Source organism: Lissotriton vulgaris, chromosome 1_1 (assembly GCF_964263255.1).
Source record: "Lissotriton vulgaris chromosome 1_1, aLisVul1.2, whole genome shotgun sequence".
Taxonomy (NCBI): Eukaryota; Metazoa; Chordata; class Amphibia; order Caudata; family Salamandridae; genus Lissotriton; species Lissotriton vulgaris.
The window spans coordinates 1,736,064,103-1,736,089,378 of NC_141685.1; the positions used below are offsets into that span (position 1 = coordinate 1,736,064,103).

Below are 25,276 nucleotides of genomic sequence, written 5' to 3' on the forward strand. Positions count from 1 at the left end.
GTTTTGACTATTGCTTTTATTCCATTGATACTTGAATTAAGTTTGTTGTATCTTGTATACATTGTGATGTACAATTGTATATTTAAATTCATATATGTATTTGGGATGCATGTTCTGCAAACAGGGTTACGTACGTCTTTTTCTACTGCATGCCGTATATCAGCATACATAGCTATAATGCAACTGCTGTCTATTCGGATTCAAGCTTGTCATATCTTATCTATGAAAGATACCCCAATACTGGAGAAGAAAATAAGTTACTTACCTGTAAACTGTGGTTCTCCAGCATTGGTATCTTTCATAGATTCACATGCAACCCACCCTCCTCCCCATGGAGGCTCTCCTAGTTTATTTTACACTTGTGCTCCAAAAACGGAGAACCTGGAGCCTCTGTGGAGAAGGTTCTTGAGGGTGCTGTTGCCTGTTTGACTGGAGTTTGGACCATTCCTAATGACTAGGACGAGATGGTAATGTCATTCCTTACTGCTTTTTATGTACTGTGGGACTCCAACTTCAACGACGGGGAATGATTCAAGCATGTGAATCTATGAAAGATACCAATACTGGAGAACCACGGTTTACAGGTAAGTAACTTATTTTGTTCACGTTCAAGGTCATACCCAAGCAGGAATCTCTGTAAAATTTACATTTTAAAGAGCAGGTTTGAGGTTTCAGAAATTCAATTAAGGCCACCCATTATCCATTTTATATTCTTGTTGATGCATTTGCACTGTTCCCACAAGTCAATCTTGGGACACTAATTTAAATTTTAGACTCCAATTTCAAAGAACTTCACATTTACAGAGCATTTAAAAAATTTCAATTTTACGTATTGCTTCTTTATATACCCTTTATGTAATTTTCTAAGCAGTTGCAGAGCCCCTGAAAAGGCGTTGCGGACCTCCTCATGTCCCCTGCCTACAGGTTTTGAGCTTCAGGCCTAGACAGTCTCCTCATTTACCCTAACATCCTTCAAAGTCCTGCTCTTTACATTCCATTTCTTACTACTAGAGAGGAAGACCCAGCGGAATACCCACTTGTTAGACCTGGCACCTTGGCGTGAGTCTCCCTTCCACTTTTCGCTGATGTGCCTCCGATGTTTTGCTGGTTTTCCGATACTCAGGGCACTGCGCCACGGCTGATCCGTGCCGCAGTGCAAGTGCTCCCTACTGTAAATTGTACATACGATTGGTATCCATGATTGGTGCATTGGATTTACTGTTAGTCCCTAGTAAAGCGCACAAGAGAGTGCCGGGGCTTGTAGATACCAATACTGCTGGTGGGCCTGCAGCGCTGGTTGCGCGACCCACCGAAGCAGCCGTAAAGATGTGTCTGGGAACTGCGACCGCAGAACCCGCGTGTGGTCTCGTATTATCACGCTAGCTGGGCAAGTGTCCCCACTTGCCAGCACCGACCCTTCCCTTGACTACATATTAGTCACCCCTATGGTAGGCCTGCGGGCAGGGTGCGTTGTAGGTGCAAGGTAGGACAAGCCCTGATGTACGTGGCATGTCCTAGTAGTGACTTACAACGAAGACCGTACTTCACTACTGAAGGCTACCTGCTCCATTAGGCCAGACTGAGCTGCGAGGATTATTATACCCTATAATCCCCGTAGGCTCAAGGAGCATGGTAGTGAGTCATGTTTAGTATGCCTGAACTCGGGATAATGAGATATTTCTTGTAGTCAAGTTTATTTCAGTATCCTGGGTTTGCAAATGCTACTTTTAGAAAGTTAGCATTTGCTTGCTTAACCATTTCAGCCGCCTCTGCTGGTGTGTATCTGACTGTCTGGGATGTGTGAGTGACAGGGCTGGAGGGATGACGGGTGGTGAATGCGCAGATTACACCTTAGTGGGAGGTAGGAGTGCCTCTTGACTCGAGCTGTCACTGTGCTCGACCTCCACAATGCTGGCTCCACCCTCCTGGGGAGCGGCGGATGACTCTGCCGGCACCTGGCCCAGGAAGGGCGAAGCCCCCATCAACAAGGTACTCTGGCCACTCCTGTCCGGACAATGCTGGCTCCACCTCCTGTGGGGCGTCTGATGCGCCTGCCCCTCACACTGAAAGCAGAAGCCGGAGTACACCCGCGGGGGTACTCCAGAACTGAGAGTGGCTATGCAAAGGCCCCCCTGGCCTGCGAGAACAAAAGAATTGGCCTATAAAAGACGGAGCCCTGCTCCTTGAAATTTAGATCCAGTTTGGGCCACAGAAAGACTCTGCCCTACGAGAAGGACCGTGAGAGACAAGGAAGGGTGCTGACTCTTGCCTGTGTCTGGTGCCTTGCTGCTGAAGGAGAGGAAGACAATAAGACTACGCAAAGACTGTTGTGCTACTTGTGCCAAACTCTGCAAAGAGATCTCCAAGGGCTTGCAACTGAACTTGCCCCCTGACCAGCGTCCCAGGACCAGTGGACGCTACCTCCTTGGAAAGCGACTGCGGGTGCTGACCATCGCCGCAGCACTGACGGAGGAATCTCCTCTAAGGCATCAACATCCTCCCGACCACCGTGACCGGGGCCCAAAGCAACAGCGAAAGCAAAGTGAGGACCAGCCGCCGCTGGCCCGAACACCGTGACCGCAACTGCACCGGGAGCCCGAGAGCAAAGCAAAGGAGGACCCGTCCGGTCCGAGCTATCGAGGTGAAGGCATAGCGAGCCCTCACTCACCTGCAAAGACGGACAACTGCCCTACGAGAATCCGCAAGGTCGGTAAGCCTGCCCGACAGCCCAGCTGTGAGCCCACAGCTGCACCGACATCTGGCTGGGTACGTCCTGCACTTGGGGACCGTACTGCCACTTGTCACCACCGCACAGCCGCCGCCTCCAGGGTCGGAGCGGACGACGAGGAAAGGACCCTGCCGCCACAGAACACCGCTGCCCCGGACGACCAGTGACCTGCTCGGCCGAAGAGCCGCAACGATCAGCGATCCCGGGAAGGCAAAGCGACGTGGGACAGATCCCTTGGAAGCCGCCGGCTCCACAAGAACTTTGAATAACACCGGCCTACGGGCCTCAAGAGAACTTTCATAAGAACTGTGGTAACCCGAATTAAGTAACCTGCAACCGTCTTCATAAAGTTATTGACTGTATTCATAAGCCTGCTTAAAATCTATATAAAGATATATATTTTTACAAGAATACAGTCTGGTCTCGTTGTGTGGTGGGTTGGTTGTAAAGGTGTACTGTTGCAAGTGTTTAACCCTATGTGCCCCAAAGATTAGCCTACGACTGCTTAAGCCACACTACCTAGAGGGTAAGCAGAGGTTGTCTGGAAGGTAACCCTCAGCCCTGACGAGGAAGAGAGAGTCCCTGCTTGTCGCTAGTGTTGCACTGCGCCAACTAGAGCCTCCCCCTTCCTACATTGGACGCAGCGGTGAGGATTTCGAATTTACACTTGCGATAGTTATACCTGAGCTTCTGACCACTACACAAGGATTACGGTACAGCTACTAAACCACAGACTTTGCTTTTTGAATTTTGCTGAAAGAAGATTCCGAGTGCAGAAGCCATGCCGGGCACAAAGAGCCTGGATGGAGCGGAGTCCACGACCTCCGAGGTGTTGGAAGTGGAGTGGGACGCCGCAAAGCTGGATAAATACACCAGAGTTGAACTGAAGTTTTTCTGTAGGAAACTCAAAGTTCCGCACGCTGGCTGCAAAAACAAGCCGGAGCTCTACAAGGCCCTGAAAGCCTGGGTGGAGTCCAGAAAGACCCCGGAGGAGCAAGACGTCCTCGCCGAGCAGAATGCAACGACGGAGCAGAATGCACTTGGGGATCTGATCGATCTCGAGAGGCAAGACAGCGAGCACAGCTTTGGTAAAGGCCTGTCGCCAGAGGAGCTGGCGGACAGGAAGGAAACCCGGAATCACGAAAGAAAGTTGGCAGAATTGAAAATCCAGCTGGAGCTGGAAACCAAAAGAATGGCGCTGGAAGAGCGAAAGCACCAGATGGATTATGAAATCAAGATGAGGGAGATAAGTCTCAAGGAGAGAGACTTGGATCGGCCTCCCTCTGGTGGCAGCACATCGCCAGTGCAGGTAGAGTCAAGAGTGCACATCCCGAAAGACGTAGTTAAGGAGTTCTTTAAGGGGGATGACATAGGACAGTGGTTTAGGGCATACGAGGTAGCCATGTCCTCTCACCGGGTCCCTGACAAGGATTGGGGAGCGGGGTTGTGGGGAAGGTTCCTTAGCGAAGGGAGAGATACCTTGCTAGATTTGCCCGTTGAGAATCAGAGATCCTATGCCCACATGTGTAGGAGAGTAGGGTCTGCAATCCCATGATCACCCAGATTTTTCGCTTTTGTTTCACTGGTTTACGACTTTCTCTGGCTGTGGGCCTGCTAATCAGACCCACAGCATTGGCTGTTCTCTTTCTAAAATTACGACATGTACCCTAGGTGCATTTACCAATTGGTACTGGGCCACCTTATCAGACCCTGTAACTCAGGGCATAGGTGTACCCAGGGCCGCCAGGGGCTGCAGCATGTATTATGCCACCCCTGGCTGGCCTCCTAAATTTGACACAACTGGCTGCGTGACAGCTGGGGCGAAGTCGTGTACACACACTTTGCTTTAGATATAGTAGCACTATATCTAACCATACAATGGACACTCGAGTTCCTATCAGTCACTCCTATGGCAGGCCTTGACAATCCTGAAGGCAGAGTGCATGGGCTCGTGTGAACTAAGCTCTGGCCCGAGCCGAGCCCGGTTGCAGCCTGCGGAATCAAGACCCAATGGCTGTTCCATGATAACGCGTACCATATCGGTAACTTCGGTGTCGCGTTATCAAGACATGTCGAGTAAGGTGTCATACGAATCGGGATGCTGCCCTCTCCCCAACTCTGGCGAAGAGGTTAGCATTCCGCCCTTCTAGAGGGACACGACATGTACGTAACTGTGAACCCCGGTTAAAGTTAACTAAAGCCTCAGCTCCACAAAATGGATGCTGCCACCACAGACACGAGTCTGACCTCCTGCTGCTGGGAGTCCTTCCAGCGAGGAGAGCTTGGACAAAGGGTTTCCTGTCGAGGGCGGTGTTCGCACCGTCCCAGACAGGGTTTGTGTATTCTGGGTAGGTAGGGCTTTTGCGAGAAGGTGACTGCGGAGTGGCACCCCGGTGCTCACTACGCATCTGCCGGTTAGAACCAGTTCCAGGGGCGACAGCCCTGGCCTGGGGAAAGTCCGGCAGGGGAGAGGGGTGTAACTACCCCCCTTCCTGGTCCCACCCTTAGGGCAGGACCTAGTCATGTACCCACCCCTTTCTTTAGAATAAAGGCCGGAGCGGGGACCCTTCCAAACTAGATCATCTTTGATTCAAGAACTACTTTCTACGAAAGGACATTCAAGACTCTTCTCAAGATTTCTCCCTTGTGACTAAGGAGTAGTCACCCTGCATCAGCGGGCACCATCCAAGAACTCTGCGGTTTGCTGTAAGTCCTTCCTCAAGGAATCCGACGGCCCAGCTCGACGAGAACCGGCTTCCCTGGCACCTCTGACCTCTACCCACGTCATCAGCTCAGCTGTGATCTGTGGGTGCGACGAGACCTCGAGGGACCGGCCATCATCAAAACCTGCACACTTCTTAACCAGCACGACCATCGAGGTAACTCTCTGGTGAGTGCTCTGGGGTCCGAGAAGCCCCGACCCTGAGCCGCTCCAGCACCGAAGTGCAGTCCCCCCAGCATCTCCACGATCTGCGTGGGGCCCTTCTGCTCGCTGCTCAACACGTTGTCTGGTCACTAGCCGCTGGCTTGTGCCCTTCTGTGACGACATCCGGAAATCAACACTGCTGGTCTGGTTGCTCCAGACCGGCCCTTGCTTCCATCTTTTCGAGAAGCACCCTGGACCCTCCTGGTCCACTCAAGACGCCATCTTAGGCCCACCACGTGGCCCTGAGATTTGCCAAGGCTTGTTGCCCCATCCTGGGCCCAGCGACGCCGACAGCATCATCCTTCGTGGGACAGCTCGCACCTCCACCGTGGTCGCCGACAACGCCTCCTGGTCCGTGAGACTGCAGAGCCTAGCGTCGCCCACTCACCTGGTCGAGGTGACGGCCAACCGGTGCCTTCCTGGTACCCTCTGACTACTGGCTAGTAGTACGAACTTGGTCCCCTCTGCTTTCAGGTATCATCAATCTCCGATCCAGGCTTGGATCTCTACGAACTATTCATCACTGGTCGCCGGCCAGCAACTCCTTTTCTTCCGGCTCCTGGCTCGTCAGCGAAGACCCCGACGCCTGTAAGACTTGTGCAGCCGCAGCCCTCGTGGCTAGGTAACTCGGCATTTCGGTGCCTGCATAGCCTCTTTACTCTAGGGTCCCGAGTCCCTCGCTTCCGACTTGCCTTATCGGGTCCACCCGAGACCTTAACCTTTCCGTGTCCTCGGGCACTTGTTTTAATTGTGCACTTGAAGTATCTGCTAAAGAAATTTGGTTTGTGCTTAGTACCCTGTCCTCATAAAGAGTACAGGGCTGTTGTGATTCTTAATAAATATACCGTTTGTTTTCATAACACTTGTGTGGTGTCCTTTCACTGGGTGTTCAAGGGGTACATGTGTGGTAAACAGCTGGCTTAACGCGCCCTCTCGAGTCTTTAGCCTTAGACTGCTCGTATCCACGCTACTAGGATAGCTGGTCTATAGGTTGACTTACAACCAAACACCATAAGGGTCGTTGGAACGATACATAGCGGTCGCTAGAATAGCGAACGTTGCATATCGGGCCAACTTCTCACATTGGTGAGCAGCGGTTGGGATTTGAGCTTGCTGTTGTTTTACCACACGTATCCTAAGAATATCTTGTTGAAAGATCACATAAGTACTGTTAGTACATATAACTAAAACTTAGAATACTCTGAGTTCTACTGAACCAGCTGTTGTAGCTCCTCAAGGCTTAGCACACCTTGGCTGCAACTCTTAGCAAGGGAACAGTAGGTAAACACGTAGTGTAGGTAGGTGCATCACTTACACCACACTAGAAGCAGTATGTCGGACAAAGGAGGAAACTCTGAGTCTCCCCTTGTGTCAGTCGACCCTCCACAGGTCATCTCCTCAAGATATACTGCGCTTAACTTCCATGAGTTACGACAAGTATGTACCTCTAGGAAGATTAAGCAAGGGGCTAACCCCACCACCTCCTTTCTGATTGGTCTCCTAGAGACTTATGATGCCAGAAAGGCTGAGAAGCTTCTTAGCCATTCTAATCCAGAAGGAGACATGCCTCCCCTTGAGGGAACCAGAGACGATCCTGACCTCATCCACCTCGCAACTGAGAACGAAGATGTGGAGGACGATGAGGATGAGGATCCCTCTGGGGATGAGGCAGATAAGGGACAGGTAGAAGTCGTTAGACTAAGCAGGTCCAACTTAAGCAAACATGATAGTGGTACTGGGGCGCCCCCAGCGCTACTGTCAGGTCCGCTTAACATTGGGAATGGACGAGCCCGATCTCTGTCAAGAGACTCTGGCAGATCCCTTCAAACCAATGGCTCTCGCAACTCTTCGCAAAGAGGGATGACGTCCCCTCAGCGGAGAGTGTACGAAGCTAAGGAAAGGGCAGCTAATCTGAGGATTGAAAGGGAAGAACTTGCCCTGGCCAAAGAAAGGCTTGCCTTTGCGAGAGAGCAACAGTTAAGTGGGGTAGTCCCCACTGGTGGCAGCAATGTACCTAGCAATAGGGAAAAGAGTTTCGATACGAAACACCTTGGTAAGATAGTGCCCCCCTTTAAACAAGGGGACGACATCCACAAATGGATAACTGCTTTGGAGAGGGCCTGCACTGTGCAGGGTGTTCCCCAGAGTCAGTGGGCAGCTATCTTGTGGCTCTCTTTTGAAGGAAAAGGAAGAGACAAGCTCCTCACCACAAGGGTGGAGGACGCTAACGATTACCAAGTCTTGAAAAATACACTCGTTGAAGGGTTCGGCCTAACCACTGAGCAGTACAGGGTGCTGTTCAGGGATACCCAGAAAACGCAGTCTCAAGATTGGTCTGATTTTGTCGATTGTGCCACTAAGGCTTTTGAGGGCTGGTTGCTGGGCAGTAAGGTTACTGATTACAAAGGATTGTATAATTTGATGATGAGAGAACAAATTTTAAACAATTGTCAGAACCAGTTGTTGCATCAGCATCTTGTCGACTCGGATCTGACCTCTCCCCAAGAATTGGGAAAGAAGGCAGACAGAGGGGTTCGTACGAGAGTTAAACAGAACCAGGGCCAGAATCAGGGTGGTCAGAAGAAAGCAGACCAGAAGGGTAAAGATTCTAAAGGGGAACAAAATGACCAGAAGTCTTCGACAGGTCCCCAACAACCCAAAGAGGGTGGGGGTCAGGCTCCCCAAAAGAAGAAAGAAGGCCAATCCAAAAGATGGTGCCAGTACTGTAAAAGTAAATCTCACTGGTTTAGTGAGTGCACCAAGAAAGGAGGAGGGCAGACTCCTGCCACTGCAGCCCCTAAGGCGCCTGTGCCCCCTAGTACAGTCAGCAGTGGTAGTGCGCCTCCCAAGGGTTTAGTAGGGTTAACCCTGGGTTCTGAGGGGCGTGACAACTTAGTTGGCACACTCACTCAGGCTGTCCTTGTCAGTACAGGGGACGTGGACGTGTCCCCTGACGTAAGCCCCAATACTTTGGGCAAATACCGACAAACGCCTTTCATAAATGGAAAGATGGCTCAGGCCTATAGGGACACTTGTGCCAGCGTCACCATGGTGACGCCTAACTTTGTGGACCCTGGACAAATCATGCCAGGTACAGAATTCCTGGTGACCAATACAAGCAATGTCACTACCAATCACAGTATGGCAATTGTAGCTTTCTCCTGGGGAGGGGTAACTGGCCAAAAGAAGGTTGTAGTTAGTCCAGACCTCCCAGTGGATTGTTTGTTGGGCAATGATTTGGAGTCATCACAATGGTCAGAGGTGGAGCACCGGACTCACATGGAAATGTTAGGTTTGCCAGCACATGTGTTCGCGGTGACCAGGTCACAGGTCAGGAAATGCCCCACTGAACAGGTGCTGGATCCTGGAACAACGGACCAGACACCTCCCAAGAAAAAGAGCAGTAGGGTTAAGGCTGCGCCTTCCCCCTTGCCCCAGGTCGTGGATCAAGTCTCAGAGGAGGCTGACCTACAGGAATTGAGGGAAACTGAGCCTAGGGAGTTCGAACTTGATCAAGTTGAATTCTTGGGTTCAGGGGGACCCTCAAGGGAAGACCTGGGGAAGGACCAGTTAGACTGCCCTTCTCTTGAACCCCTCAGACAGCAGGCTGCTGCTGAGGCTGCTGGGAACGCCACAGGTACCCACAAGGTATACTGGGAAGATGGACTCCTGTACACTGAGTCAAGAGACCCCAAGCCTGGCATGACCAGGAGGCTGGTTGTACCCTTGTCTCAGCGTGGTTTCCTACTTACCTTGGCCCACGAGATTCCCTTAGCAGGTCACTTAGGCCAGACGAAAACGTGGGACAGGCTCGTCTCACACTTTCACTGGCCTCACATGAACGAAGATACCAAGGAGTTTTGCCGCTCCTGTGTCACTTGCCAAGCCAGTGGTAAGTCAGGTGGCACGACAAAGGCCCCCCTTATACCAATGCCTGTGGTGGGGGTGCCCTTTGAACGGGTGGGGATCGACATCGTCGGTCCCATGGAACCACCTACAGCATCAGGGCACAAGTTTATACTGGTGGTAGTGGATCATGCCACCAGGTATCCTGAAGCTATTCCCCTTAGGACCACTACAGCACCTGTTGTGGCAAGAGCCCTAGTTGGAGTATTCTCCAGAGTGGGCTTCCCTAAGGAGGTCGTCTCCGACAGAGGTGCAAACTTTATGTCGAGCTATTTAACTGCTATGTGGAAGGAATGTGGTGTTAACTACAAGTTCACTACACCCTATCACCCACAATGCAATGGGCTTGTTGAGAGATTCAACAGGACCCTAAAAGGGATGATTCATGGACTACCAGAAAAGCTTCGGCGTAGATGGGACGTCCTGATCCCCTGCCTCTTGTTCGCCTACAGAGAAGTCCCACAGAAGGGGGTTGGCTACAGCCCTTTTGAACTTTTGTACGGACATCCTGTAAGGGGACCCCTGTGTTTGGTGAAGGAAGGATGGGAGAGACCTCTCAAAAAGCCTGCAGCCAACATAGTGGACTATGTGCTTGGCCTCCGCTCGCGGATGGCTGAATACATGGAGAAGGCATCTGAAAACCTTAAGGCCAGTCAAGAACTCCAAAAAGCTTGGCATGACCAAAAGGCTGTCTTGACTGTTTACCAGCCCGGACAGAAGGTGTGGGTGTTGGAGCCAGTGGCCCCAGCAGCACTCAAGGACAAATGGTCCGGGCCCCACACCATCCTGGAGAAGAAGGGAGAGGTCACCTACCTGGTCGACCTGGGAACTCCCCGGAGCCCCCACAGGGTGCTTCATGTCAACAGGCTGAAAGCATATGTCGACAGGAAGGACATGAGTTTGCTCATGGCCCTAGATGAGGGACAGGAAGAGGAGAGTGACCCTCTCCCCGACCTGCTCACTCAGAATCCTGACGATGGATCGGTAGATGGTGTTGTCTTTTGTGGCAGCCTCTCCGAACATCAACAGAACGACTGTAAACAGGTTCTTCAGTCGTTCAGACATATGTTCTCTCTAACACCCAGTCAGACCGATTGGTGTACCCATGAGGTTGACACTGGTGACAGCTTGCCCGTTAAGAGTAAAATCTACCGGCAGCCTGATCACGTTAGAGACTGCATCAAGAGTGAAGTGCAGAAAATGTTGGAGCTGGGAGTCATTGAACCCTCGGATAGCCCGTGGGCTAGTCCCGTAGTTCTAGTGCCGAAACCTCCCACCCAGGGTGGTAAGAGAGAGATGAGGTTTTGCGTAGACTACAGGGGTCTCAATGCAGTCACTAAGACTGACGCCCACCCAATACCAAGGGCAGACGAGCTTATCGATAGATTGGCTTCGGCCAACTACTTAAGTACGTTTGACCTGACAGCTGGGTATTGGCAAATCAGGTTAGCTGAGGACGCCAAGCCTAAAACCGCATTTTCAACCCCTGGTGGGCATTATCAGTTCGTGGTGATGCCCTTTGGTCTGAAAAATGCACCTGCCACCTTCCAACGGTTGGTGAATCAAGTCCTTACCGGGCTGGATGACTTCTGTGCGGCGTATCTTGACGATATTGCTGTCTTTAGCTCCACCTGGGAGGATCACCTGGTCCACCTGCGGAAAGCGTTAGAGGCTCTGCAAGCGGCAGGCCTCACTATCAAGGCCACCAAGTGCCAGATAGGGCAGACACAGGTTGTATACCTGGGCCACCTTGTAGGTGGAGGCCAGGTTCAGCCACTGGAGAGCAAGATACAGTCAATCAGGGACTGGGCTCCTCCAACCACCCAGACTCAGGTTCGAGCTTTCTTGGGCCTGACTGGTTACTATAGGAAGTTTGTCAGGAACTATGGTTCAATCGTGACACCATTAAATGAACTGACAAGTAAGAAAATGCCAAAAAAGGTTCAGTGGACAGCGAGCTGTCAAAAAGCATTCGATGACCTAAAGCAGGCCATGTGCACGGCGCCTATCCTCAAGAGTCCGGACTACTCCAAACCATTCATTGTCCAAACAGATGCTTCTGAGTTGGGTGTGGGAGCTGTTCTTTCTCAACTGAATTTTGATGGTCAAGACCAGCCCATTGCTTTTATAAGCAGAAGGCTGACCCCTAGAGAGAAGAATTGGTCAGCTATTGAGAGGGAGGCCTTTGCTGTGGTTTGGGCCCTGAAGAAGTTGAGGCCATACTTGTTTGGCACTCACTTCAAGATTCAGACCGACCATAAGCCCCTCTTGTGGCTAAATCAGATGAAGGGTGAAAACCCCAAACTGCTTAGGTGGTCCATCTCCCTACAGGGGATGAACTTTACAGTGGAACATAGACCTGGTACTGATCATGGCAATGCCGATGGACTCTCCAGATATTTCCACTTAGAACAAGAAGACTCACCTGGTCAAGGTTAGCTTATTGTTCCGACGTTTGGAGGGGGGTCATGTAGGAGAGTAGGGTCTGCAATCCCATGATCACCCAGATTTTTCGCTTTTGTTTCACTGGTTTACGACTTTCTCTGGCTGTGGGCCTGCTAATCAGACCCACAGCCTGGCTGTTCTCTTTCTAAAATTACGACATGTACCCTAGGTGCATTTACCAATTGGTACTGGGCCACCTTATCAGACCCTGTAACTCAGGGCATAGGTGTACCCAGGGCCGCCAGGGGCTGCAGCATGTATTATGCCACCCCTGGCTGGCCTCCTAAATTTGACACAACTGGCTGCGTGACAGCTGGGGCGAAGTCGTGTACACACACTTTGCTTTAGATATAGTAGCACTATATCTAACCATACAATGGACACTCGAGTTCCTATCAGTCACTCCTATGGCAGGCCTTGACAATCCTGAAGGCAGAGTGCATGGGCTCGTGTGAACTAAGCTCTGGCCCGAGCCGAGCCCGGTTGCAGCCTGCGGAATCAAGACCCAATGGCTGTTCCATGATAACGCGTACCATATCGGTAACTTCGGTGTCGCGTTATCAAGACATGTCGAGTAAGGTGTCATACGAATCGGGATGCTGCCCTCTCCCCAACTCTGGCGAAGAGGTTAGCATTCCGCCCTTCTAGAGGGACACGACATGTACGTAACTGTGAACCCCGGTTAAAGTTAACTAAAGCCTCAGCTCCACAAAATGGATGCTGCCACCACAGACACGAGTCTGACCTCCTGCTGCTGGGAGTCCTTCCAGCGAGGAGAGCTTGGACAAAGGGTTTCCTGTCGAGGGCGGTGTTCGCACCGTCCCAGACAGGGTTTGTGTATTCTGGGTAGGTAGGGCTTTTGCGAGAAGGTGACTGCGGAGTGGCACCCCGGTGCTCACTACGCATCTGCCGGTTAGAACCAGTTCCAGGGGCGACAGCCCTGGCCTGGGGAAAGTCCGGCAGGGGAGAGGGGTGTAACTACCCCCCTTCCTGGTCCCACCCTTAGGGCAGGACCTAGTCATGTACCCACCCCTTTCTTTAGAATAAAGGCCGGAGCGGGGACCCTTCCAAACTAGATCATCTTTGATTCAAGAACTACTTTCTACGAAAGGACATTCAAGACTCTTCTCAAGATTTCTCCCTTGTGACTAAGGAGTAGTCACCCTGCATCAGCGGGCACCATCTAAGAACTCTGCGGTTTGCTGTAAGTCCTTCCTCAAGGAATCCGACGGCCCAGCTCGACGAGAACCGGCTTCCCTGGCACCTCTGACCTCTACCCACGTCATCAGCTCAGCTGTGATCTGTGGGTGCGACGAGACCTCGAGGGACCGGCCATCATCAAAACCTGCACGCTTCTTAACCAGCACGACCATCGAGGTAACTCTCTGGTGAGTGCTCTGGGGTCCGAGAAGCCCCGACCCTGAGCCGCTCCAGCACCGAAGTGCAGTCCCCCCAGCATCTCCACGATCTGCGTGGGGCCCTTCTGCTCGCTGCTCAGCACGTTGTCTGGTCACTAGCCGCTGGCTTGTGCCCTTCTGTGACGACATCCGGAAATCAACACTGCTGGTCTGGTTGCTCCAGACCGGCCCTTGCTTCCATCTTTTCGAGAAGCACCCCGGACCCTCCTGGTCCACTCAAGACGCCATCTTAGGCCCACCACGTGGCCCTGAGATTTGCCAAGGCTTGTTGCCCCATCCTGGGCCCAGCGACGCCGACAGCATCATCCTTCGTGGGACAGCTCGCACCTCCACCGTGGTCGCCGACAACGCCTCCTGGTCCGTGAGACTGCAGAGCCTAGCGTCGCCCACTCACCTGGTCGAGGTGACGGCCAACCGGTGCCTTCCTGGTACCCTCTGACTACTGGCTAGTAGTACGAACTTGGTCCCCTCTGCTTTCAGGTATCATCAATCTCCGATCCAGGCTTGGATCTCTACGAACTATTCATCACTGGTCGCCGGCCAGCAACTCCTTTTCTTCCGGCTCCTGGCTCGTCAGCGAAGACCCCGACGCCTGTAAGACTTGTGCAGCCGCAGCCCTCGTGGCTAGGTAACTCGGCATTTCGGTGCCTGCATAGCCTCTTTACTCTAGGGTCCCGAGTCCCTCGCTTCCGACTTGCCTTATCGGGTCCACCCGAGACCTTAACCTTTCCGTGTCCTCGGGCACTTGTTTTAATTGTGCACTTGAAGTATCTGCTAAAGAAATTTGGTTTGTGCTTAGTACCCTGTCCTCATAAAGAGTACAGGGCTGTTGTGATTCTTAATAAATATACCGTTTATTTTCATAACACTTGTGTGGTGTCCTTTCACTGGGTGTTCAAGGGGTACATGTGTGGTAAACAGCTGGCTTAACGCGCCCTCTCGAGTCTTTAGCCTTAGACTGCTCGTATCCACGCTACTAGGATAGCTGGTCTATAGGTTGACTTACAACCAAACACCATAAGGGTCGTTGGAACGATACATAGCGGTCGCTAGAATAGCGAACGTTGCATATAGGGCCAACTTCTCACAACATGAAAGAAGCTTTATTAAACAGGTACGGGCTTACCCCTGAAATGTATAGACAGAAGTTTAGGGGATGTACTAAGCGGCCTGGGAATACGTATGTGGAGTATGTGACTTACTTTTGCAGAACACTGGATGGTTGGGTGAAAGGTAACAAAGTGAATGATTTTCAAGGTCTCTTTGATTTAATTGCATGGGAGCACTTGTCTGATCACTGTTTTCCTGAGTTACGCCAACACCTGATCGATAGCAAGCTGTCCAACCCGAGGAAGCTTGCTGAGGAGGCGGACCGCTGGCTCAGCACCAGGGTCCACAAGGGTCCCGTGGGAGATTCCGCCAAGAGTGGGCAGGGTCCCCAGCAGAAGAGTGGGGGGGACAAAGGGGGAAAACAGAAAGGGTTCCAAAAAGGCCCCCAAAGTAGTTCCCAAGGGAATCCGCAGCAGGGTTCTCAGCCTCCCCCACCCCCGAAGCAGAATGGAGCCCCGACAGGTAAACCTGTTCCAAAGGGGCCCTTCAATTGTTTCAAATGTGGCGAGCCTGGGCACATATCCAGTGACCCCAAGTGTCGCCTATTTGGAAAACCTGCACCCACTGGTGCTCGCCCCGACAAGTGACTAGCGTTCACCTGGGAGAAGAAATGATGGTCCCGGGGGGTGGAGATCCCGTTCACATGACCCTGGTCTCGCTAGGAGACAGTGAGATGATCCCGACGAACTACCTGCCCTCTAACACTAAAAAATATGGGCAGGTGGTGATCATCAATGGTAAAGAAGCTGAGGCTCTTAGAGACACAGGAGCCAGTGTGACTGCAGTGAGGCAGCACCTGGTGTCTCAAGAGCAGGTTGTACCCCATGCCTACTGTAGGGTTATCAACGCTGATAATTCTGAGAGTCAGTGTCCGATGGCTCAAGTTCCCTTCGAGTGGGGGGGGGGTCTCTGGTACTCTGCAGGTCTGTGTGAGAAAAACCATGCCTGTTGACTGTTTGCTAGGGAACGACTTGGAGCACTCCCCTTGGGAAAAGGTGGAGAAGACGACTCACCTGCGGATGGTGGGTCTGCCTGACTGGGCGTGCGTGACCACCCGGTCGATGGCAGCCAGTAAGGGTGATCGAGAGGTCCTGGGGCCTGATGGAGAGGCCCAGGAACCGGCTTTAGGGAGAAGGCGCAGGGGGCGCGGGAAACCGCCCCCTGAAGTTCCTACGGTCCAGGAGGAGGCAGACCTTGAGGGGGATGCCCTGGAGCCTACAGGGGAACAGATCGCCGAACTGGGGGACCTGCCTGAGCTGACCCATTGGCAGCAAGAAGGAGGACCCTCCAGGGAGGAATTCTGCAGGGAGCAGAAAGAATGCCCTTCTCTCGAGGGTATGCGGCAGCAGGCTGCAGACCAGGCCAATGGTGTTCAGGCCAAAACACATTACGTGTACTGGGAGAACGACCTCCTGTATTCGGAGCCTAAGGCTGCTGAACCTGGGTCAGCCCGTGTGCTGGTGGTACCCCAGAAGTTCAGAGCCTTCCTACTGGGTCTGGCTCACGATGTGCCTTTAGCAGGACATTTAGGGATGGACAAGACCTATGACAGGCTTGTCACCCACTTCTACTGGCCCCAAATGCATAAAAGCTCAGACGCTTATTGCAGAACCTGTCCGACTTGCCAGGCAAGTGGGAAGACGGGAGGGAAGAACAAGGCTCCCCTCCAACCCTTCCCTGTGGTCGGTACGCCATTCCAGCGAGTGGGTATTGACATCGTTGGGCCTCTGGACCCCAAGACAGCCATGGGCAACAGGTTCATCCTGGTCTTGGTGGACCATGCCACCCGGTACCCTGAAGCCATCCCTCTGAGGACAGTGACGGCTCCCGTGGTGGGGCGTGCACTGATGGGAATTTTCTCACGAGTAGGATTCCCTCTAGAGGTGGTGAGCGACAGGGGGACCAATTTCATATCGAAATATATGAAGTCCCTTTGGCAGGAGTGTGGCGTAACGTACAAGTTCACCACACCCTACCATCCCCAAGGTAACGGGTTGGTTGAAAGATTCAACCGAACCCTCAAAGGCATGATAATGGGCCTGGAAGGTCCGATGAGGCGTAAGTGGGACGTCCTCTTGCCATGCCTGCTGTTTGCATATCGCGAGGTACCACAGAAGTCCCTAGGGTTCAGCCCCTTTGAACTGCTGTACGGTCACCCCGTGAGAGGACCACTGAGTTTGGTAAAGGAAGGCTGGGAGCAATCTCCCAGGAAACCTCCCCAGAATGTATATAGCTACATGCTGGCCTTCAGAAACCAGACCAGGCGCTTCAGACAACTTGCCGAGGCAAATCTGGAAGCGAGCCAGGAGGAAATGAAGCGGTGGTACGATCAGAATGCCACTCTGGTCGAGCTTCAGCCTGGACAGGAGGTGTATGTCTTGGCCCCAGTGGAGCCCTGTGCCCTTCAAGATAAGTGGACAGGACCATTTGAGGTTGTGGAGCGCAAGAGCCCCGTGACATACTTGGTGGACATGAAGACGCCCAGGAACCCTTTGCGGGTCCTACATGTCAACCGCCTCAAGCCCCACTTGCGAAGGTCCGAAGTGGGCATGTTGTTGGCAACCGATGACGGAATGGAGGAGGAGTCGGAGCCTCTTCCTGACCTCTTGGTGGCCTGTGAGAAGGATGGGTCTGTGGATGGAGTTAACCTCTCACCCTCCCTGACCGCCGAACAACAGGAGGACTGCCGCCAGTTGCTGGGACAGTTTCCAGACCTGTTTTCCCTGGTTCCGAGTGTCACAGATTGGTGCGCCCATGATGTGGACACTGGAGACAGCTTACCGGTGAAGCACAAGGCTTACCGGGTAACTGACAGGGTCCGGGCCTGCATCAAGGAGGAGGTCTCCAAGATGCTTGCCCTCGGGGTGGTTGAGTCTTCCAGCAGTCCTTGGTCCAGCCCCGTGGTCTTGGTTCCGAAGGCTGCTGCGCCGGGAGCCACACCCGAACTCCGGTTCTGTGTGGACTACAGAGGACTCAATTCAGTCACGAAGACTGACGCGCACCCCATCCCCAGAGCTGACGAGCTCATTGATCGGCTAGGGGCTGCCCGGTTTCTCAGCACGTTTGATTTGACGTCTGGGTACTGGCAGATCGCCTTGACCGATGGGGCAAAGGAGAGGTCGGCATTCTCTACACCAGATGGGCATTTCCAGTTCCGGGTTATGCCAATTGGAATGAAGAATGCCCCTGCCACCTTTCAGAGATTGGTCAACCAGGTGTTGGCTGGACTGGACGAGTTCAGTGCCGCCTACCTGGATGACATCGCGGTGTTCAGCGGCACCTGGCCCGAACACCTGCGACACCTCTGGGAAGTGTTGATGGCCCTGCGCAGAGCAGGCCTCACAATCAAGGCAAGCAAGTGCCAGATTGGGCAGGGTTCAGTGGTGTACTTGGGACACCAAGTTGGGAGTGGCAAGGTAGCCCCCTTGCAGCCCAAAATCGAAACCATCCTGGCTTGGGAACCCCCCAAGACCCAGACTGCAGTGAGAGCCTTCCTGGGGCTCACTGGGTATTACAGGAGGTTTGTCAAGGGCTATGGCACGATCGTGGCCCCCTTGACAGAGCTGACTTCGAAAAAGCAGCCCAGGAATGTGATTTGGACTGACACCTGTCAGAAGGCTTTCGACACCCTGAAGACTGCCATGTGCACGGCGCCCGTGCTCCTGGCCCCAGATTTCTCCAAGGAGTTCATTGTGCAAACAGACGCTTCAGAGCATGGTGTAGGGGCTGTTCTTTCACAGATGACTGAGGAGGGCTTTGACCAACCCGTAGCCTTCATAAGTCGGAGGTTACTTCCACGGGAAAGTAGGTGGAGTGCAATAGAGCGTGAAGCATTCGCTGTGGTCTGGGCGCTGAAGAAGCTAAGACCCTACTTGTTTGGGTCTCACTTCCGAGTTCAGACGGACCACAGGCCCCTCAGATGGTTGATGCAAATGAGGGGTGAGAACCCGAAACTGTTGAGGTGGTCCATTTCTCTACAGAGTATGGACTTTACGGTGGAACACCGACCTGGCACCGATCACGCCAACGCTGACGGTCTGTCCAGATTTTTCCGCCTTAGTGATGTGGAACTCCCTGGGGAAGGGTAGTTCCCCCCACATTTCAGCTGGAGGGGACACATGTTAGACCTGGCACCTTGGCGTGAGTCTCCCTTCCACTTTTCGCTGATGTGCCTCCGATGTTTTGCTGGTTTTCCGATACTCAGGGCACTGCGCCACGGCTGATCCGTGCCGCAGTGCAAGTGCTCCCTACTGTAAATTGTACATACGATTGGTATCCATGATTGGTGCATTGGATTTACTGTTAGTCCCTAGTAAAGCGCACAAGAGAGTGCCGGGGCTTGTAGATACCAATACTGCTGGTGGGCCTGCAGCGCTGGTTGCGCCACCCACCGAAGCAGCCGTAAAGATGTGTCTGGGAACTGCGACCGCAGAACCCGCGTGTGGTCTCGTATTATCACGCTAGCTGGGCAAGTGTCCCCACTTGCCAGCACCGACCCTTCCCTTGACTACATATTAGTCACCCCTATGGTAGGCCTGCGGGCAGGGTGCGTTGTAGGTGCAAGGTAGGACAAGCCCTGATGTACGTGGCATGTCCTAGTAGTGACTTACAACGAAGACCGTACTTCACTACTGAAGGCTACCTGCTCCATTAGGCCAGACTGAGCTGCGAGGATTATTAAACCCTATAATCCCCGTAGGCTCAAGGAGCATGGTAGTGAGTCATGTTTAGTATGCCTGAACTCGGGATAATGAGATATTTCTTGTAGTCAAGTTTATTTCAGTATCCTGGGTTTGCAAATGCTACTTTTAGAAAGTTAGCATTTGCTTGCTTAACCATTTCAGCCGCCTCTGCTGGTGTGTATCTGACTGTCTGGGATGTGTGAGTGACAGGGCTGGAGGGATGACGGGTGGTGAATGCGCAGATTACACCTTAGTGGGAGGTAGGAGTGCCTCTTGACTCGAGCTGTCACTGTGCTCGACCTCCACAATGCTGGCTCCACCCTCCTGGGGAGCGGCGGATGACTCTGCCGGCACCTGGCCCAGGAAGGGCGAAGCCCCCATCAACAAGGTACTCTGGCCACTCCTGTCCGGACAATGCTGGCTCCACCTCCTGTGGGGCGTCTGATGCGCCTGCCCCTCACACTGAAAGCAGAAGCCGGAGTACACCCGCGGGGGTACTCCAGAACTGAGAGTGGCTATGCAAAGGCCCCCCTGGCCTGCGAGAACAAAAGAATTGGCCTATAAAAGACGGAGCCCTGCTCCTTGAAATTTAGATCCAGTTTGGGCCACAGAAAGACTCTGCCCTACGAGAAGGACCGTGAGAGACAAGGAAGGGTGCTGACTCTTGCCTGTGTCTGGTGCCTTGCTGCTGAAGGAGAGGAAGACAATAAGACTACGAAAAGACTGTTGTGCTACTTGTGCCAAACTCTGCAAAGAGATCTCCAAGGGCTTGCAACTGAACTTGCCCCCTGACCAGCGTCCCAGGACCAGTGGACGCTACCCCCTTGGAAAGCGACTGCGGGTGCTGACCATCGCCGCAGCACTGACGGAGGAATCTCCTCTAAGGCATCAACATCCTCCCGACCACCGTGACCGGGGCCCAAAGCAACAGCGAAAGCAAAGTGAGGACCAGCCGCCGCTGGCCCGAACACCGTGACCGCAACTGCACCGGGAGCCCGAGAGCAAAGCAAAGGAGGACCCGTCCGGTCCGAGCTATCTAGGTGAAGGCATAGCGAGCCCTCACTCACCTGCAAAGACGGACAACTGCCCTACGAGAATCCGCAAGGTCGGTAAGCCTGCCCGACAGCCCAGCTGTGAGCCCACAGCTGCACCGACATCTGGCTGGGTACGTCCTGCACTTGGGGACCGTACTGCCACTTGTCACCACCGCACAGCCGCCGCCTCCAGGGTCGGAGCGGACGACGAGGAAAGGACCCTGCCGCCACAGAACACCGCTGCCCCGGACGACCAGTGACCTGCTCGGCCGAAGAGCCGCAACGATCAGCGACCCCGGGAAGGCAAAGCGACGTGGGACAGATCCCTTGGAAGCCGCCGGCTCCACAAGAACTTTGAATAACACCGGCCTACGGGCCTCAAGAGAACTTTCATAAGAACTGTGGTAACCCGAATTAAGTAACCTGCAACCGTCTTCATAAAGTTATTGACTGTATTCATAAGCCTGCTTAAAATCTATATAAAGATATATATTTTTACAAGAATACAGTCTGGTCTCGTTGTGTGGTGGGTTGGTTGTAAAGGTGTACTGTTGCAAGTGTTTAACCCTATGTGCCCCAAAGATTAGCCTACGACTGCTTAAGCCACACTACCTAGAGGGTAAGCAGAGGTTGTCTGGAAGGTAACCCTCAGCCCTGACGAGGAAGAGAGAGTCCCTGCTTGTCGCTAGTGTTGCACTGCGCCAACTAGAGCCTCCCCCTTCCTACACCACTCAAATATATGTGGACTGCCGTTTTCCCTCCAATGTTTCCTGAGTGGGGAACACCCAACCCTATTTTACAAAACCATCATGGGCCTTAGTGCAGCGCAGCCCTATCCTTGAATCCCTCGAGAATGTTGTTGGGTCTCTGCTCTCACTTATATCTGTGACTAGGCATGTTTTTATATCTGATACGCCGTCACTGTCATGAGCCATGGAATGTTGTTGGGGATCCATTCCACAAACAAGGTAATGTGTGGGTAATCTGTTCTAGAACGGGAAGTGGGGTGGCAGTTGAAACGGGAGCTGGACGAGTGGTGGAGACCTGATTTCCGTCCTGCTGTTAATCAATCTTTTGACACTATCAATCAAACAGTAATTATGACTGAAGCCAGTCAAAAAGGCCTGGGGGCAGTGCTCATCCAACGTAGAGAGGGAAGGGATGAGGTAGTTGCATTTGCTACCAGAAGTCTGAGGGAGGTGAAGTGACCTATTCAGCCATAGAGCGAGAATCACTCGCCTGTTGGTGGGGCATATTACATTTTAAGCCATATTTGTGGGGTTCAAAATTCACGGTACAGGTGGATCATAAACCGTTGGTACAACTGTTTACCATTAAGGGTGGTGAATGAGCAACTCCCAGGTTTGCCAAATGGTTGAACAGGCTTCATTCACGCAAATTCAAAATTGTATGTGTTCCAGGGAAGAGAAATGTATTAGCAGATTGCTTCTCTAGGTTACATGGAGATAGTAATGATGAATTGGAAGAGGACATGATGAAGGAAGATACTGACTTTGTATGCAGTGTGGAGAGTCATCCTGAGGGTGCCATATCTGAACAAGAAAGGAGAGATGCATGTGAGTCAGATCAGGAAATCAAGGATGTTATATGAGACATAAGTCTGGTATGGTCTAAGTGGATGTTTTGTAAATGACTGAAATATCTAAATTAACACGTTAATTTGCCCATCCGCTTTATGTGCCGTCGCCGTAGTTTCAGGGCCATAGTTTATTGTCTAATAACTGTGGTTTTTGTACAGTTTATATTATACTGCTCATATGTTTTTTTTCTTGTATGCAATCCTTAGCAAATCGTCTTTAGAAACTTATTGTGTACTAAAATTCTGAAGTCTGTTTCTGTATTCCTTCCATTAGGGTTCTCAAAATGCCTTTGGTGCTTTGTGGTATGCAGAGGTTGGTTGTACCAGAAATCTTTTAACACTTGGACCACACTTGCATCTGTGAAGGATTGGCCGTCCCATTCTTTCATGTATGGTCCCTGTCGTTTTATGTCCTGCCTGTTTAGATATTTCATTTTCATGTGTAGTATGTTGCTGTTTTGAAGCCTTTGTTTGATACCAACGTCAACTGCCCTCTTGGTTTGTGCTGTAATTCTTCTGCTTTGAACGTGGCTGTGTTGCATGTTTTCACACGTATGAACTAATTGTTGCACTTTGACTTACGTTGATTATTTTGAAGAGTATTTGCGGCATATGCTATATAAACCCCTTTTGCCTCTCTTGTACAGATGAAAGAGCTTCGAGCCCAAGCAGAAGCGCATAGGCACAGGGTGCATGGAACACACTTTTCTCGGGATCATCTGAACCAGATACTGTCTCACAGCAATACATTTTGGGATGCTGCATCTACCTCGAGCACAGACGACACGCTTAGCACCAACATTAAAGCGCTGGACCTCGCTGGGTAAGCTTTTATTAAGGATTTATTAAAGACTTATAATTCTAAATGATCTCTGTGTTCATGTTCACAAGTTGTTATTCCTGATTTTCGCAGTGAAGTACAAACCAAAGAATGCTCACAGCTGCAAAGATTTTGCATTGCAGCTAGGTAGTCAGTTGGCACAAATTCCGGTTCCACCGTGCTCCAAATCTCTAAAGAAAAAATAACCTCTTGTTCAGATGTTTTGCTGGCCATATGGCAGTCCAATACAAGCAAATAAAGAATAAGGGAATATAGCTAACTGAATGCATCTTTTCAAAGATGTGTCATACATTTGACTAGAGCATTTTTAGAACCTGTACATCTTGTGGGAAAAAAACTTCGCAAACATTGATCCTCGGGAACCAGTATACGAAATATAAATGTAGGGTCATACATTTTGAAAATATATATATTTAAATATATGTTGCAAATCTGGGTCAAACATTCAGAATACATCTCAAGTTAATTTCCATATGTGTGTTCCTATATTATTGGGATTATTAGAATGATATCATCTGGAGCATCATGTTGCGTCTAAGAGCAGTGCACTTGGGACCAAGTTATGGTTGATTTGTTAACCTTAGCTAGCAAATTTCAGTAATTTTTTAATTGTAATATTCATTTTAGAAGTAAACCGAGGAGAACTGTATTAACAGGTAAGACATTATAATAACATTATACAATGTAAAGTTTAAATCACCTCAATGGTAAATTGAAAATCTGGTAGTTGAACATCAAACTACCACATCTATTGGGAGCATTTAGTGAGAAAGAGGTGTTTAATTAACCGTGAGAAACACATCTGATAGAGACTTCTAGCCACAGATTCCTTACAATAGAATGTTCCTCAGGTGTCAGACTGGTCCAGCAAATTCTTAGTAGTACCTCTGTGCGCTGGAAGATGGTGCTGATCGGCTCTGCATCTGCGTCCTAGGCGCTGGTCACACCGGATGGGACATAACTATATAGGCATCACCCCAGTGCGATGCCATCAGTGCTTTTCTTTCTGTGCCATAAGCACTGATCTTGGAGAGCTTCCTCAGTAATTTTTTCACTGCTCTTTTTAACTTTTTGTCCAACCTTTTGGCTCTCAGTGTGCCTTAGGGATGGGGCCTAAGAAACCGTTGTGTTTTAAGCCCTGTGGAGCCTGTCACAGACATATGGTGCCTGGAGCTGGACCAGGACTCCAAGGCCTGGTCTGACTGCCATTCGATGAACCCCAAAGTGATCCTGGAGCAGGTGCTGAAGATTCTAGTCATCCAAAAGAAACACGTAGTGATAGATTCCTTACCTTAGAATTACCCCCAGGCGTCAGACTGGATCCGGAAAGTTTTCATCAGCAGTACCCCTGCGCGTTGGTAGGTGTCGTCGTGCGGCTACGCGTGCGTTGTTGGCGCCGGGATGACGTCCCTGGAGCTACTTAGACGCGCCCACGCTCGCTGACGTCAGTTGTTTCTTTTTCCGCGTCAGCAAGCACAGATCCGGGAAGAGCAAGTGCCGCCAGTCACTTTTTGACTGAGTTTTTTCGAGGCCTTTTACTTCATTTCTTCTGAGTCGATCGACTCCTGGCATCCTAGGGGTGCCCGGTTTCAAGAACTGCGGGGACTGTCACTGCATGATGTCGGTGACGAACCCACACCGCATGTGTATCTACTTCCTGGGGTGATACCACAACGTCAATTCGTGCATTGACTGCCAGGCCATGGCGCCAAAGACTTTGCTGGAGTGGTCCTGAAAGTTGCTGGAAGTCCGGCAGTTGGCACCGCGCCGCTCACAGTCTCGGTTCCGTGGGAGGTCGAGGGACCAGTCGCACTCACTCGGGGTAAGGTATGTCGAAGCATTCCAAGAAGAAGTCGAAGAAGCGCTGTCGCTCTTCAACCTCCTGTCGTGCAGGGCGGCTGAGGGTGCAGGTGGTGCCACCCCCATGGCTCCGGCAGAGCCTGCGGCGTCTCCGCCGGCCTACCCACCCTCTCAGGGTCCGTCGGCGACGCCTGCACAGGTGCAAGAGTGTCTTGCTGCCATGGCCCTACTCTTTGGGCCGGCTGGCCCCGCCTGTGTGCCTTCGGGGGTCCTGTCCTTCTGACACCGGTGGCTTCAGCCCCGATGCTGCAGGACCTCCCTGGATCCGGACTCAGATCCCGGGCGACACCGGTTGACCATGATAATACCTCCACTGGGTCGACTTTGCCTCCGGCACCACCTCCTACGTCGTCCAGTACTACAGCCGACATCGTCCCCGGTTTCAGCCCTGAACCAGACGCCGATTCCAACGCCGATGGGTCCTTTCTACCCCTACGTCCTTCCTCCTTATTTTCAGCCTGTTTCACAGACTTCGGAGGAAGGGGAGGGGTCTGAGGACCGTCTAACACAACAGTGTTGTGATGATACGGACTGGGCAGAGGATTTGGGGGATGCCAGTGGTCTAGACACTTCGCCTGACCTTAGCAAGCTGTCTCCTCCTTCCGTGGCTGCGGAGGAGGGACCAAGCTATGCAGTGGTGTTGCGTAGGGTGGCCGAGGCTCTCCACCTCAAACTCCCAACAGTGGCCGTCAGGACTAACCTCCTGACAGAAATGCTTTAACTGGC

The 25,276-nt window shown here is 51.9% G+C and overlaps 1 protein-coding gene across 4 annotated transcripts in view; it reads left to right on the forward strand.

The window, feature by feature from the left end:
* SAXO6 (stabilizer of axonemal microtubules 6) overlaps nucleotides 1-25,276 on the forward strand; it is a 569,878-nt gene that overhangs the window by 339,782 nt on the left and 204,820 nt on the right. For 2 of the 4 annotated variants that reach the window (XM_086919015.1, XM_086919017.1), the window contains 2 exons: nucleotides 22,124-22,162; nucleotides 22,497-22,672. In XM_086919015.1, coding sequence (XP_086775141.1) covers nucleotides 22,124-22,162; nucleotides 22,497-22,672 — 215 coding nt within the window. The remainder of the gene's footprint in view (nucleotides 1-22,123; nucleotides 22,163-22,496; nucleotides 22,673-25,276) is intronic. The other 2 variants (XM_086919018.1, XM_086919016.1) reach the window with 1 other exon arrangement.